Source organism: Castanea sativa, chromosome 3 (genome assembly GCF_040712315.1).
Source record: "Castanea sativa cultivar Marrone di Chiusa Pesio chromosome 3, ASM4071231v1".
In the NCBI taxonomy this organism is placed as follows: Eukaryota; Viridiplantae; Streptophyta; class Magnoliopsida; order Fagales; family Fagaceae; genus Castanea; species Castanea sativa.
The window spans coordinates 54818944-54835035 of record NC_134015.1 but is presented as its reverse complement, the minus strand read 5'-3'; the positions used below and the strand labels follow the sequence as shown (position 1 = coordinate 54835035).

At 33.0% G+C, this 16092-nt stretch overlaps 1 protein-coding gene across 1 annotated transcript; it reads left to right on the top strand.

Moving 5' to 3' along the window:
• The first annotated feature begins 11566 nt into the window (after nucleotides 1-11566).
• On the top strand, nucleotides 11567-16009 carry LOC142627059 (uncharacterized). Its single transcript, XM_075800857.1, has 6 exons — nucleotides 11567-11889; nucleotides 13173-13268; nucleotides 13383-13601; nucleotides 14140-14236; nucleotides 14845-14907; nucleotides 15092-16009. Exons 1-6 carry the CDS (start codon nucleotides 11800-11802, stop codon nucleotides 15283-15285), a joined length of 759 nt encoding a protein of 252 aa, XP_075656972.1. The 5' UTR covers nucleotides 11567-11799; the 3' UTR covers nucleotides 15286-16009.
• The last annotated feature ends 83 nt before the right edge of the window (nucleotides 16010-16092 follow it).

Sequence of the window (16092 nt, the reverse complement as noted above, 5' to 3'; positions counted from 1 at the left end):
AGACATGACTAAAAAATAAAAAATATAAAAAATATAAAAAATGTACTAAATAATAAAACCCTAAATAAAAGTTAATTTGGTCTAAAATTAGCAGATCCAAAATAGGAAAATAGCTAAAAAACGTTCTAAATAATAAAAACCCTAAATTCAAGTAGATTTGGTTTGAAATAATAGCTCCAAAATAGGAAAAAATTTCTATTAACTGATATAGAGCTGGAAAGTCAATCAACTATTAATCCACGCTATAAATTACACCCAATTAAGCCAGATCAGCCCTCAATAGCTTGGATTAAATTTATTACACCTTCATCTTCCTTTGGGCCAAGCTTGGAATGTCCTGCGTTAGAATTAACCCAAATCTCTTAAATCAGCCCATTAAGTGCTTCTTTGATCTTCTTGGATCTTGCTTTTGTAATAAGCCCAACTGGAACATGCAATGGGTCCTTGAATGCTTGTTGATTCTCATCAGGCAAAAAAAAAACCACATACTTTTATATTCTTTTAAGCCTATACTGTGGCTTTACTTTTAGTTTTTTCTTTATTTGACACACTGTCATTGTACGACTACTTTTTCTAAAAAATATTATAATATATATTATACAATTAATTAGTTAAAGTCACGTAAATTTAGTTTTTTTCGTTGTACAACTACTTTTCTTTTTTCTTTTTCCTATAATTTTGATTAGAAAAAAATAATAGTTTTAGTTAATTAAGTGAATAAACTTAAAAAGTTACTTAATTTTTATATAACATCAATTTTTAGTTAATATAGTACAAATTTATATATTTGCGTGTTTTTTTTTATTGTTGTTGTTGTTGTTGTTGTCAATATATAAAATTTTCTTTTTATGTGTAATTTAAACTTCTTGAGGAACACCTTGAAAAAAATTTCTAAAGCCGCCATGGGGAGGCTAGCTAAAAGCCCATTATATTATAACAAGAAGATTATTTATTTTATGTAGTTGAAATTGAAAGAGAGATGGAAGGAAGGAAAAGATTTTGCCAACGTCTCTGATCACGTGGTTATAGGAAAAAGGATCGAGTGATGTCAGGCAAGTCCAGTAGTTATTTTTCTTCTAAGTCCAATGTATATGACTTATTGTTTGGAGACACTAAGTTGAAAGTGGTATTTCTTGAAAATTTTCAAATTACATGAGATAAAGATCTATAATGGAAATATATATAGTTGAATTTAGTTATACAATTAGTAACAATGACCAGACTTTAATACAAGTTTTTTATATATATACAGTTAGGTAGATGAGATTTATCGATTAAAAAGTTAAAATATATTTAGTTTCTCAATAGGTAAATATAAAGAGATAGTATTTATTTAATATGGGGGATGACACTCAAAAGTGGTAAATATTCATCAATAGCTAAAATATAGCATTCCATATGAGTTGTTGTTGTTACTTATCTTTGAAAAGATCATATCCAAAACGAAACACCAAAAAATGAGGAAAATTATAAACTCAGAACCTTATCAAAGAAATTTGATTAGTTTACTAGCTTTTATAGGGGATTTTTTTTTTATAGTCTTTTGTAGTGCTCTTCAAAGTATATACTTAATTATGTGTGACTTTTGATGAAGCTAAGCATTTGATAGGCCAAAAAATAACGTATTGACCCCTTTTGATGAATTAAGTTGATTAATTAGTCAAGTTATTAATTAATCAAATTAACATGCAAATGCATGGTAGTACAAACAAATCACCAATAAACTAAAAATGTAGCGGAAAATAAATGACACGATGATTTGTTTACAAATGGGGAAAACTTACACGGCAAAAATCCCATCGAGTGATTTTAAGGTCACTACTCCCGAAACTCCACTATTATCACAACAAGCGGTTACAAGTAATGGAATCTCAAGTATCTTACCAACCTACAGTTGAACCCTTACCCCAATACCCAATTGGACTTGTTCTGTAGTGACAATTTCTCCTTTCAATGCACGACTTCCAAGTACGTGACTCACCAATTGCGCGAATCCCAGTACGCGACTTCAATCACCAACTGGAGAAGATTGTTGGCTGCAAAGTTCTTCAATTCATCCACACGATGAAGATCAAGAAGATACTTAGTTACAAAACCCTATGGTGCAAAGACACAACAACTTCTTCACAAGAGAAATGAACTAGGGCAAGAACTTCGTCTCAAGTCACAATTTGCATAAACAAGGATTTCTCAATGCTTGTGAAACTTGCCACACTTTGACGGCCCTTAAAATAATCTTTTAGATTAGGAGAAAAGAAGGCTCAAAGACACATCTACAGATTGGAATAAAAAAAGAACTTAGAATCTGTTTTCCTTAAACCTCGACAGATAGAGGTATCGAGATGCTGTCGAGCAGCTGTCGAGCCACGGGGCTGGAACAGCTCTTTAAACCTCGACACATGCTAGTTGTCGAGCTAGCTGTCAAGCTTTAATGAACTTACACTTTGCAGCTTGTTTCTTGGACAGACTTGATGACTTTAACACTTGATCTTGAAACACAGTTTCTTGAAACACAGTTTCTTGAAGCATTAAACACATCTTAAATCTACTCAATTACAAGTAAAGTGCGTTTTGTCAAAGGATTTGCCAATTACATAAAAGAATAATATATGTTCTTAACAATTGAAACACATATATCCTAACAGCATTGCTAGAAACAGTGGAATCATAGTAGAAAATATAAATGAAAGCTCTAAGCGAAAGCTATTTTTTTGTCTTAATTCGTGAGTGAATTTTGGTTTGGAAGATTCACAAATGAATTGAATAAATCTAAAAATATTTTGTAAGGACACAAATTGTACCTAAGCCCAAAATAGGGAAGGTAATAGGCCCAACGAGCCCAATACAATGAATTTGTAGATAATGAGTTTGAAATATAAGCCCTAATGAACTTTTATATCAATTATAATGGACCAAGATCGCAATGAAAACAAGTTTGTATAAGGTAAATCGTTCTCAAACTCAATCCGAGGAGACTAGTTCTTTTATATATCCTCCTTAATGACAAATTACAAATTACAAATATTGTTCTTTAATCTACTGTGTTTTCTCTCTTTTTTCTCTGATCCCCCATTATTAGGGACCTTCCTCTATTTTATACTTCCTTCCCCTTCTCATTTCCTCCTTCCACATGTAGGTCTAGATTGCTAGTGCTGATATTTGTCCCATCAGCATTTTCCTGAAGTTTTTGAGTTGTAGCTGTAAGGTTGAAAATCACTGTCCAGATATCACTTCCTCATTAATGCGGCCAGAGAGTTGGATACAGAGCATTCAATGCAGTGGTAGCAGCTTTCTCTTACATATTTTATGGCTGCTCATTTGCTCTGTGCTCCCATGAAACATATTCTCATCAATAGAACCTCCTGGAAGATCATTCTAGACAACAGGATGTACCATCTGACCTTTACTTCGCTTAGCCAAGGAGACACCCCTCCTTGGCTACCACCCTTAGCCTCTTCAGTCGCAACTCGCTCGTGGACCCCTAGGTCTGACATCTTCATTACTGTTAGTCTGTCCTCGGACCAATAAACTCTCTCGGGCAAAGCCCATGGCCCAATATGCATTTTTGGGCCTTTTATCCCTACATATTTCATATGAGAATCATATATTATAATATAATAGTTGGTGAATGTCATGCTTGAGAGAGAAGAGACTTTAAAGTTTGATTTGTGAGTCGGGGGATAATAGTGGGTGCATGCCATTTGATAATTGTGTCTTTGACCATATAATAGTCTTTGCTCACAAAACATTACGTAGGTTTGGGTATGTTCTTATTTGTATGACTTGTATGGTGTCGATATGGACTTTCATTTTCATTAATACTTTTTATCTTTACTTTTTCTCATCTTCCTGCCACATTGTAGATTAGAACATTGTTCCTAGTGACAATCTTGCCTTAATGTGCAGTGTATGCTTGAGACATCGACTACAAAATACAAGGGCTATTACGGCTCTTGCAAAACGTCACTGTAAATCTTAAAATGCTGCTATAGGACCATCGGGTCTCATGAATGAATTAAATCCCCCTATAAGCTTTGCAAATCAACTATACATAACTTAACCTTGACTCTTGAGACATTGTCATTGTCCATATAGTTCAAGGCAAGTTTTGAGTTTCCAATTTTTTAAGACAAAACTTTTTCTCCTAATTGTAGTCATTTGTGCTCATTTTGTGTCATGTTGAACTTGATATCAGAATCATGTATGAAGCATAGCTCCTACATGCGCCCATGGAATGAGGCTTATAGTATACGTAACCTATTCGCCTTCTCAAAAAAAGTGAATACTAAGGTCCCTATTCAAGTAGAAGCCAAAGTTTTTTTATGCATAGCGGAATTAGCAGGTCAAATGTATGTAGCTTTAGAATGTGGTAATTGAGGGTAATTCCAAAAATTGTGTTGAGGTAGTGACCAATAGATCCAAATTAGTGCATTGGAGAATTGTTAGTTTTGTTGTTGATGTTAGATTGCTACATGCAAGATTTGACCAGCTTGAGTTTGTCAAATTAAGCTGCACATGTCTTAGCAAGATGGACTTTGTCAAACTCTTTTCCAAGTAATTTTGGAGAAGGGGATTGGTCCCTTAGGAAGAATTGTCTTAGCATGACTAATTCTATTGTATATTTCTTTTATGGTCCCTATTTAAGATTTTGTGTTTGATTCACCACCACGCACCATTGACGTGATGGTTACTCCACAAGTATAAGTACTTGTGGGGTGTGGGGGGCAAGGGTCAGGGTGTTCAAGTCTTCAAGAGAGAGTTTCACACACATATACACTTAAATTAAGTTAGAGTATAATTTTATCTTGTATCAACAAAAAAAAAAATTTTTCTTCAATTCATTTACTAGTTTCTCAAAGATGTTCTCACTTGACTAATACTTTCTACATTCGATATAATTGAATTTGAAGAATTATATAAAACAGAAGGTCCGCCAATTAGATCAGGCGAAGCTTTTACAATGGTTTGGAGTTTGGATTAAGCTTTTAGAATAGTTAATTTGTTGAAGTTGATTAACACCACTGTAAAATAAACCAAGGGGTCAAACAATTTCTTAACAGTCCCTGCCCCACCACACCCTAACCTACCTTTGCTCCCACCCTACTTGGGTCATCCATGGTCCAACACCATACCTCCCTATTGTCATCCTTAATCAAGTTGGTTTATTTTGTTGGCTTCCAATGTCTCCTCATAATTTATAATAATCACTTTTTTTACATTAAAAAATCTCAAATTATTGTCGCAAAACTACATCATTTTGATTATGTTACGAGACCTCAAGCCTTTCTAGTTTAAAGGGTCATTTTTCATTATAAGATAAAACATGCGACTTTTGGCTGGTAAATAAAGGTAAAAGCTAGCCGAAATAGTATAATAGAACTCATAAATAGTATCAAAAAGTGCAGTGAGATTTAAATAGTAGTAAAAATAAACTGAATAGTAAAATAAGTTGATAAAATAATTTTTGTCAAACGGACACTGAAGTAGATATCCCTTAATAGTGAAGATGACTTTTACTAAATGCTAGCCACTAACTACATAATAGTTGCTTTGAAAGCTCATAAAAGAAACCAAGAGATATTATATTTTTTTAAGGCAAAAAAACAAAATCATTTAATTAATAAGAAATTTCTATCAAAAGTCACCATGTAGAATTAGATAGCTCTCCAATTAAATTAAACTTTGGTTAAAAAAATATTGTGCCATATAACTTTTTTTTTAAGGCAAAAAAGAAGTTCACACAAAAAAAGCATGGAAAGAAGCCAAAGAAACAATTGTCAAAAAAAAAAAAACACGAAAGAGCGTGAAGTTCCAATGAATCAGAGAAAGAGAAGAAAAATACTGAAGTTGAAAAAAGAAATGGAAAAGAAAGCATCAACCGTTGGACAAAAGGAAAAAAATCCAAAAAAAAAAAAAACTATTCTCATCTAATCCCTAGGAATTGTTACGAGGCGGCGAAACTAAAAGCCTGCAAGGAAAGAAAAGAAGTCCACTGCCTCCAAGAAAAGTCTATGGAATCAACCTATTGGGCCGCCCATCTTTTTCTCTAATCTTAAATGCAACCTTCGTACACATTTACTTTAGAATGTGTTTTGAAAATACAAATTGTGGAAGAGTAAAATTGCGTTTTTAGCTTATGTGACCTTGTGTACGTGCATGGTTAACATTTAATAACGAGTGTGTGATAATTATTATTTATTAAATAAATAAGTAATTAAAGGTAATTTTATTGTATCTTTCTTTGTTTTAGAGGGTACGGTACCCGCTAATAGATAACCTGCTATATCAGGTTATCAAATTCTCATATTTGATAGTTTCATCATCATATTGTGCAGTTCCAACCTCATATGTGACAGTTTTTTTGTCACATTTGGTGGTTTTCTTATTTTTTTCTCACATTTGACAGTTTCATCCTCATATTGTTCAATTCCAACATCACATATGATAGTTCTTTTGTCACATTTGATGGTTCTTTTTTTTTCTCATATTTGACAGTTTCATCCTCACATTGTGCAGTTTCAACATCACATCTTCCAACGTCACATGTGACAGTTCTTTTGTCACATTCGGTGGTTTCCTTATTTTTTTCTCACATTTGACGGTTCTATTCTCACATTATGTAGTTCTAACATCACATTTAACAGTACTTTGTCACATTTGGTGGTTCCCTTATTTTTTCCTCTCACATTTAATGATTCTATCCTCACATTATATAGTTCCAACATCACATTTGACAGTACTTTTGTCACATTTAGTGGTTCCTTTTTTTTTCTCACATTTGACGATTGCATCCTCACATTGCGCAATTCCAATATTACATGTGACAATTCTTTTGTCGTATTTAGTGGTTCCCTTATTTTTCTTTCACATTTGATGATTTCATTCTCACATTGTGTAGTTCCAATATCACATGTAATTGTTCTTTTGTCACATTTGATGGTTCCCTTTTTTTTCTCACATTTGATAATTTCATTGTCACATTCAGCGATACTAATATCACATTTGACAGTACTTTTGTCACATTTAGTGGTTCCCTTATTTTTTTTCTCACATTTGACAGTTTCATTGTCACATTGGATAGTACCAATATCACATCTGACCATACGCATACCCTAGGGTTTCCATGAACTTTATTTTCTAAAAATAACTTATTTAATTCATAAAAGAGTTATATTTTTTCATAAAAACCTTCTTCAAGTCAATTTAATATAATCAGGCCTTAAACCAACCTTGGGTTTTAGAATTTCAACATCATTGGGGAACGGAGCTCGAGTCATAAGGGGTACAAAATGCGATATCTACAGTCATATTAGTCAATACCAACATCACATATGTTTGTACTTTTGTTACATTCTATGGGACCATTTTTTTTTCACATTTGATAGTTTCATCATCATATCGGGCAGTATCAATATCATATATGATTGTACTTAGCAAAGCCACCATGACCTCCACTGCAAAATGCAGTACGGCCACACATAGTAGAATGGCACAGATCTTAAAGCATCAGGAAGTTTAGTGGTTGCAAGGTCCTCAATAGAGTGATTTGGCCTTAGCATCGTTGGTTATTGGCAATTTTTGTCTTCTATGCGGAGGTTATCAAAACTCAAGACCCATAGCGAAAATAGGATGGTCTCTGCACGCTTTCTAAAATCAGATTAAAGAACAAACCCAAACTGATTTTTCTCTTCCTTTTTTTGGTTTTTATACCTGACTTGCTAAACTTGTAACCGGTATAGCACTAACATTTAATAAACTGTCAATATCAAGACACTTGTGTTTGGATACAGTTGAAATCCAAACTCACGTATGCGTTTGAGTTTAAGTAGTGGGTTTCATACATTGTTCACGATATCTACAAGTATAAAATTTAGCAAAATAACTTTAAAACTAGGTCTCACGACACTATTTACACATTTAAAAATTATTTTGCCACAGTATTTTTAGTTTTCAGTTTCCAGTTTTCAACGATTTAACAATAAGTGGAATCCAATCTACTTATTTTTTCAATTTTCAGCCATAAACAATAAATTCAACGGTTAGGATCTAAGGTAGGCACCATACCCACTACAAAAACTGGGGGTATCGTAGAATAACTCCTAACAATGTGTGTGTGTGAGAGAGAGAGAGAGAGAGAGAGAGAGAGAGAGAGAGAGAGAGAGAGAGAGAGAATGGCAGTTAAGTCGTTGTTCGTGTTCTTCTTCTCCAGCACTCCTAATATTACACCTTCAGTGGTACCCTAGTTTTTCATAATTTGTTTTCTCACATTTGACAGTTTCATCGTCGCGTTGATCGGTACCAACATCACATTTGACTGTACTTTTGTCAAATTCTATGGGACCATTATTATTATAATTATTATTTTACATTTAATAGTTTCATTATCACATTGGACAATATTAATATCACATTTGACCTTACTTTTGTCACATTCGGTGCTACCCTAATTTGTTTTCTCACATTTGACAGTTTTATCGTCATATTGAGCAGTACTAATATCACATCTAATAGTATTTTTGTCACATTCGATAGTACCCTTTTTTTTTCTCACATTTGACAATTCCATCGTTACTTTGGGTAGTATCAACATCACATTTGATCGTACTTTTGTCACATTCAATTCTTATTGTTTAATCACATTTGACAGTTTTGTTAGAATTTATTTAGACCCCTTAAACCACAATTAGATTAACCTAGTTAACAAGCCAAGTTATTACTTACTCCAAATTTCAGATCTAGTTTTCCATAATTTGTTTTCTCACATTTGACAGTATCATCGTCACGTTGATCTGTACCAACATCACATTTGACTGTACTTTTGTCAAATTCTATAGGACCATTATTATTATTATTATTATTATTATTATTATTATTATTATTATTATTATTATTATTATTATTTTACATTTGATAGCTTCGTTATCATATTGGCCAATATCAATATCACATCTGACCTTACTTTTGTCACATTCGGTGCTATCCTAATTTGTTTTCTCACATTTGACAGTTTTATCGTCATATTGAGCAGTACTAATATCACATCTAATAGTATTTTTGTCATATTTGATAGTACCCTAATTTTTTTTCTCACATTTGACAATTCCATCGTCACTTTGGGTAATATCAATATCACATCTGATCGTACTTTTGTCACATTCAATGGTTCCCTTATTGTTTAATCACATTTGAGAGTTTTGTTAGAATTTATTTAGACCCCTTAAACCATAATTGGATTAACCTAGTTAACAAGCCAAGTTATTATATATTCCAAATTTCAGATCTAGGTTAATACAATCATATAATTATATCAATGTAAAGCACGGAATATAAAAACACAAAGATATGATGACTTAGGAAAATCAAACCGGTAAAAAACCTGAGGAGGATTTAACTTAGCTATCCTCAAGGTAAAACTGAATCCACTATGAAAGAATCGAAGTTTGTACAATAGCGATTTAGATCACTAACATCCTATTGCTACCCACCAGTAGAAAACTTACTGACACGACCATGTGCAAGTTTCGAGACCACAGACTCCTTCTTTCTTGGATTCTCCAGCAAGTACAAACACTCCCGCTTGTGTATCTTTAAGCTCTTATAGCAGTAACTGAATGATCATCAAGCTCTTGCATAAATCTCCTTCTTGATAATTCTAAGCTTGTGTGAAGGCAAGCACCTCTTAGATCTCACAAGAGATTCACACAAACAGTAATATGAGTAACAAAGACTCTAGAGAGATTTTAGGAGCAAACTCTAAAAACAAAAAAAGGCACCCTCTTCTCTTTCTTCGAAGCCTTTAAAAACGTGTTTAGGGTTTCCTTTATATAGTGGGAAGTAGATCTGAAACCCTAATCCTTAATGGGCTTGGGCTGAGTTGGAAAAATCTGCAGAAAAACAATTTGCACGACTTTCGATCGATAGAGTCTAATTCTCAATCGATCGAGCTAGGCAGGATTGCACAGTAAATTTTGCAGCAACTCGATTCCAACTTTACATATAAGACACATACTTTGAGCAATCTAAACAATACTAAAACGTTTTGATCATGATTTGTCAACATTACAGAGTAGTGTTCTAATATATTTAAACCTAAAGGTCTTAGAACTTAACAAGTTTCATTTGTACCAAAATTTTTGGGGAGTAGCTTAGGATGCTACATGGCCTAAACTAATTATATATATATAAGAAGCTTATTTGAAATTTCTCACTGGTGACCTCTCTCGATTCTCTATCTCCAAGTATTTTTTTTTGTTGTTATTTTTCTATTTTTTATATCTTAATTTATGATTTGTGTTTGTTTCTAAATTTTAAATTTCAAATTATTGTTTATGGGTATTAAGTTGTGTTATATACTTTTTCATAAAAATTTTTTCATGCACATATGTGCATAATTAAATATAATTAAAAAAATCTATTTTTCTAAATAGTACAATTTTAATTCAACTATTTTTTATTTTTATTTTTGTTGTTAGTGTTCTTGAGAGAGTAATTGTTGAAAAGTTTGTTAGTGTTCTTAACTGGTTTAAGATCTTCTTCTAGTTTCTTTAAGACATTCTCCTTTCTTATTGTCTTCTCTTTTTTTATTGTGTGCATATTAAAATAGTTAGTATTCTTAAAAAAAAAAGTTTAATTTTTTTTTGAAAAATATTTAATAGTTAATTGGATTTTTTAATTTAAAAAATTCTATAAAAAAATTAAAAATTTGCACCCAACAACATCTAACAAAAATTGAGAGACCTTAATAATTAAATAAACTTGAACTCAAACGAACAAAAATAAAATTAAAGGGTATAAATAAATTTTGGTCAAATATAAAAGGTACAATTTCCATTTTTGGCCCAAAAAAAAAAAGAAAAAAAAGAAATGTTGTCGTGTTTAAGTTTTACGGGCCAAATCAGCAATTAGATGGTAAAAAAAAAATCAGCTTCTAAAAGTCTTTCTAATTTGTGTACGGCGTGCAGTTCACTGCTTTGAAAGCAGGGCCACCACGACCTCCACTGCAAAATGCAGTACGACCACACACAGTAGAATTGCACAGATCTAAAAGCATCAAGAAGTTTAGTGGTTGCAAAGGTCCTCAATAGCGTGATTTGGCCTTAGGATCGCTGGTTATTGGCAATTTTTGTCTTCTATGCGGAGGTTATCAAAACTCAAGACCCACAGCGAAAATAAGATGGTCTCTGCACGCTTTCTAAAATCAGCTTACAGAACAAACCCAAACTGATTTTTTCTCTTCCTTTTTTCGGTTTTTATACCTGACCTGCTAAACCTGTAACCGGTAGAGCACTAACATTAAATAAACTGTCAATATCAAGACACTTGAGTGTCGATACAGCTGAAATCCAAACTCACGTATCCGTTTGCGTTTAAGCAGTGGGTTTTATGCATTGTTTACAATATCTTCAAATATTAAATTTGACAAAATAACTTTAAAATTAAGTCCTAATACTCCAGTATTTTTAGTTTTTAGTTTTTAATTATAAACAATAAAATCAACGGTTAGGACCTAAGGTAGGTACCATACCCACTACAAAAACTGGGGTACTGTAGAATGAACCCTGACAATTTGAGAGACAGAGAGAAAGACTGGCAGTAAAGTCGTCGTTCGTGTTCTTCTTCTCCAGCACTCCTAATATTACACCTTGTAGTCCTCGTTGCTCTAAACTGAAACCTCCACGTGGTAAAATCACAGCCTTCAGTTGTTCTGATTTGCGGTATGATGATGATGATAAGCGGAAAGCACCAATAAAGAGAAGCCACGGTGAGTCGTTTTGCTGTATATGCGGAAGAAGGCGTTTCATGGAAGGAGCAACGGCAACCTCAACGGCTTTGGCTGTGTTCCCTAATTGCCCCTCCAATGCTTCCGATTTACCCTCTGATGATTATATGGTATACTTCTAACTTCTTCTTTCCAAAGCAAATTAAAAAAAAAAAAGAGAGAGAGATTTTCCTTTATGTTGATAGATAGAATATAATTTGAACCTTTTCCGTGATGATTGTTTTTTTTCTTTATAGTTAGACCAAGATATTAATTGGTTTTTAGTATGAACGGGATTAAACCTATATATTTTATTGTGCATATTACAATTTACCGGTACATAGTTTGGTTGAAATTTAAGTCGCTTAATGTAGTTTGACATTTGATACTTTCACCGTTGGTTATCTTTATTAGAGTTTCGTAACCACTTTTGTTAAAAACATTCTAAATATATAATTTTGTTCTACTTTTATGTCTTTTTTATTTAAAAATATAAATACTATAAAAATACAATATCAAATAAGATAAAAAAGAAACTTGAATCATAAGATTACAAATCACATGTAGGTAACTTAAATTTTGGTTAAACCTCAGTTAAAGTGTCAAATTTCAAACTACAGGTAAGTAACTTAATTTTCGGTCAAACTATAGGTGGATAAGTTATAATTTACCCTATTTTATTTGACAAAAACAGATTTTATTAGTTGCTCTAACTAGAATCTATAAAAAAGAAATATTCTATAGAGATCAAGAAAAAAGAAATAATTTTTTTCATAATAATTTGGTTGAAATATGCTTTTTCATTTCAAAAAAAAAAATTGGCCCAACTTTGTTCTTTTTCCTCTATAGAAAAAGTATAGTATTTTGAACTTAGGTGACATTTAACAGCCACATCATTAGTAGATGCACGTAAGGGAGGTTGAGATTTAAAGCGATCGCGAATGATGAATTTAAAATTTTAAATAAAAGGTAACAAATTCAAAATGAACTCAAAGGGTTCAATTTACAATTTAGTCAAATATTTAAAAGTTATTAATTTAGTCATTTTATCTATTTGCAGATAAATTTATTTTAGGCGATGACAAGTTAGTCACATGACTCACATCACATCAGCATTGAAATTGATACCATTTAACTTTTTCAGGGATTGAACTGCAACTGTTGAAAAGCGAAAAGCAATTTTGGATAAAATTTAAGGGACGAAAAGTGTATCTTAGTCTTTTGTGATTTTAGATAATATGAGACATTTTTGTTAGCACTAAAAACTTGATTTATATTGGCATAAGCATAAGCTAAGTGTTGTACCAATGTCGTGACATGTAGTGTTTGATACTCCACCCAACTTCTGAATTGCCTGTATAAGTTAAAAATTATGTGTCAGCTAGGATTTAAGAGTAACAATTCGTTTGTGTAGTCTGTTTTGAACAAGGTTCGCCCTCCAAGACCAGATTGGTACGAGAAGTTCCATGCATCATTTTTGGATAAACTCAAGGACTCTTATGAAGTTGAGGTAAGAGCCCATTTTAGAGCAATTAGTTTGGAGTGTGGTACATGTATGACTTTTCATGTCAAGTGTAAACATATTTGACAGCACTTGTGTGTGCAATCTTATGTTGTGTGGTAGATTGCAGATTACAAGTCACAATTGTTTAGCAACTTGAAGGGGAAGGCTCAGAAAGTGTTGGAGATTGGCATTGGTACAGGCCCTAATCTCAAGTACTATGCCGGTGAAGCTGATGTCCAGGTTTTTGGTATGGATCCCAATAGAAAGGTGGAAAAGTATGCTCAGGCAGCAGCAGAGGCCGCTGGCCTGCCACTTACAAATTTTGAATTCTTACATGCAGTAAGAATGCTTCCCTTTATGGCACTACTTTATTCTGAACTTTTTATGATATAACATTTCTCTGCCTGAATATTGTACTTTCCATAATTTAAATTCTAGAAATATCCACTGATGGTGTTCAAGAAGTAGCACTCTATGCCATTATAATTTGCAACATTGTGGTATTTTGGCTTTAACTACCCATGTGAAGAAAAGTATCCAAATGACTGGAAAATGCTTCTCAGACATTTTAGTGGGGAAAGATCCAATGAAAATTGTTTCAAATATCAACAATTGGATTGATAGCCTAGGATTCTTATTTAAGGCAATTGAAGCATCCCTAGTGATGTGCATTTGATCGGTTAAATTTGCATTTTGAGTTGGAAAACTGATACTTTAATCAATGCTTCAAGCCCTTGCTACTTTGGAAGGCAGGTTTTGGCATGTTATATCTTTCTACTAGATTTAGATGATGTTTTTATTGTTTTTTCCCTTGGTAATATTTGGTTGTGAACTACAAAGCCGTTCTTTAGATTCTGAAGATGCAAAAATTATACAGGTTGGGGAGGCTATACCCTTAGGTGATGCTTCTGTTGATGCAGTTGTTGGAACACTTGTGTTGTGTTCTGTTAAAGATGTTGATATGACACTGAAAGGTATTTAACCATCTAGCTCTTAAAAATTCCTTTTTACTTATATAGATTTAATTAGTTGAAGTTTATATAGAAACCTCATATTCTGTGAGAAGGAATGGAGCATGCATAAGTCAAGTACTTCATATACAGTATGATTTTCTTTTTGCAAATTGGTTAGACTTTCCCTATAATTGCTTGCTTAACTGCGTTGTTGTTCTAACTAATAAGTTGATTGCTTTGAAGTTTGATTTAATAACTTAGAAATGAGTATTGGTGTTACCTTTTTTTCGAAGTTTATTACCTTTAATTACTGAGATTTGGAGTCAACAGACTGAGTGGAAAAAATGTGTAGTATTTGGATGCACAACGCAGTTTTGTAGCATTTGAAGGCAAAAATTCATCCGCTAGATTAGAGATAATACTATAATGGAGCATTGGCAGAAGACTGAAAGTCCGAACTGATTACCTAATGAGGACCAAGCATAACATGCATGCTTATGTTAAATGCTTGTATACAAAAAACTGATGGATTTAATTTCCAAATGCAGCCCAAGGAGGTGCATAGTTACTAGGATTTTCTGACTCAATATCCAAATATTTTACAAGTTCTCTGTTACCATTGTATCCAGAGGTGAAGAGGGTGCTGAGACCTGGTGGTATTTACCTTTTTGTGGAACATGTGGCTGCTAAAGGTATTAAGCTGAACTTCTTGGTTAACTAGCAAGACAGAAAGTTGTCGATCTAGTGAATGATAAATTACCTATCGTCCTCAAAAATTAAATTGTTAAGAAATTGTGAATTTTTATTCAACTATTATTCTAATAGTGAATGGCCTTTTCCTTTTCCATTCTTTTTGCTATTGTTTTGGTGGTGCAGATGGAACAGTTCTTAGATTTATGCAGAATGTTCTTGATCCTTTGCAACAGATAATTGCTGATGGGTGTCACCTAACCAGGGAAACAGGAATGAAGATATCTGAAGCCGGGTTTTCTGGTGTTGAGCTTAACATGGCTTTCTTGTCTAAAGCCTTCTATGTAAACCCCCAGGTCTATGGTATAGCTAGGAAGTAGCACCAAGAGTAACTCATTGTTATTCTCAATTCCAGTTCCTATATCTCAGCTACTTTTGATGTAGATTGTTGCTTTAGATTTGTGTGGGTACCAGGGTGGTCATTCCATTAGTTAAGGTTCACAACCATTGACACATGGGGTTTGATTTGAAGACTGACAAGTACACAATTCCAACCAAGTCATCAAGTGCTTTTGGTTGTTGGGTAGTTTGTACACTACAGTTATTGTTCACTTAGAGCATGGCCAAATTCATTGGAAGCAGTTGTTGTGTACTAAAGAATTTAGAAGACGTTCTCATTATTTAGCTATAGGTTTGAAAAGGTTTGTTCTTTTTTCTACCCCTCATTTCATTTGTAAACATGTTGAGAAACAAGCCTTACAGTTAAGTGTTCTAGTGCTGAATATTTCTTGCAGTAGGGTCATGATAGAATGTTTTGTTGAAAACATAATAGATAAGCCGTGTGGAATCAGCGATTTCTGGGTTCAAATTCATCGGGAAATCTTTTGCCAAATGTTCTATTTTTCTAGATTTTTTTTTTTTTTGAAGTATTCAAGAGCTTGTTGATGCAATCTGATCGAACCTGAATGTGCCAAGACCAAAGTGTTCTATACGATTTTAACTTATCATTGTGATGCACATTTGATGAATGTATAGTATATTTCACTCTAGTCTTGTGATGACTTTCCTAGGCATGTCTGTAACTATCTTTTTCTTTAGTTTTTTTTTAAACTTATTTGTGTATGTACAGTTTTTTAAACAAGTAAATAAACTCAGAGAAAAAAGTTTCAACTCTAAAGGCAGTAATG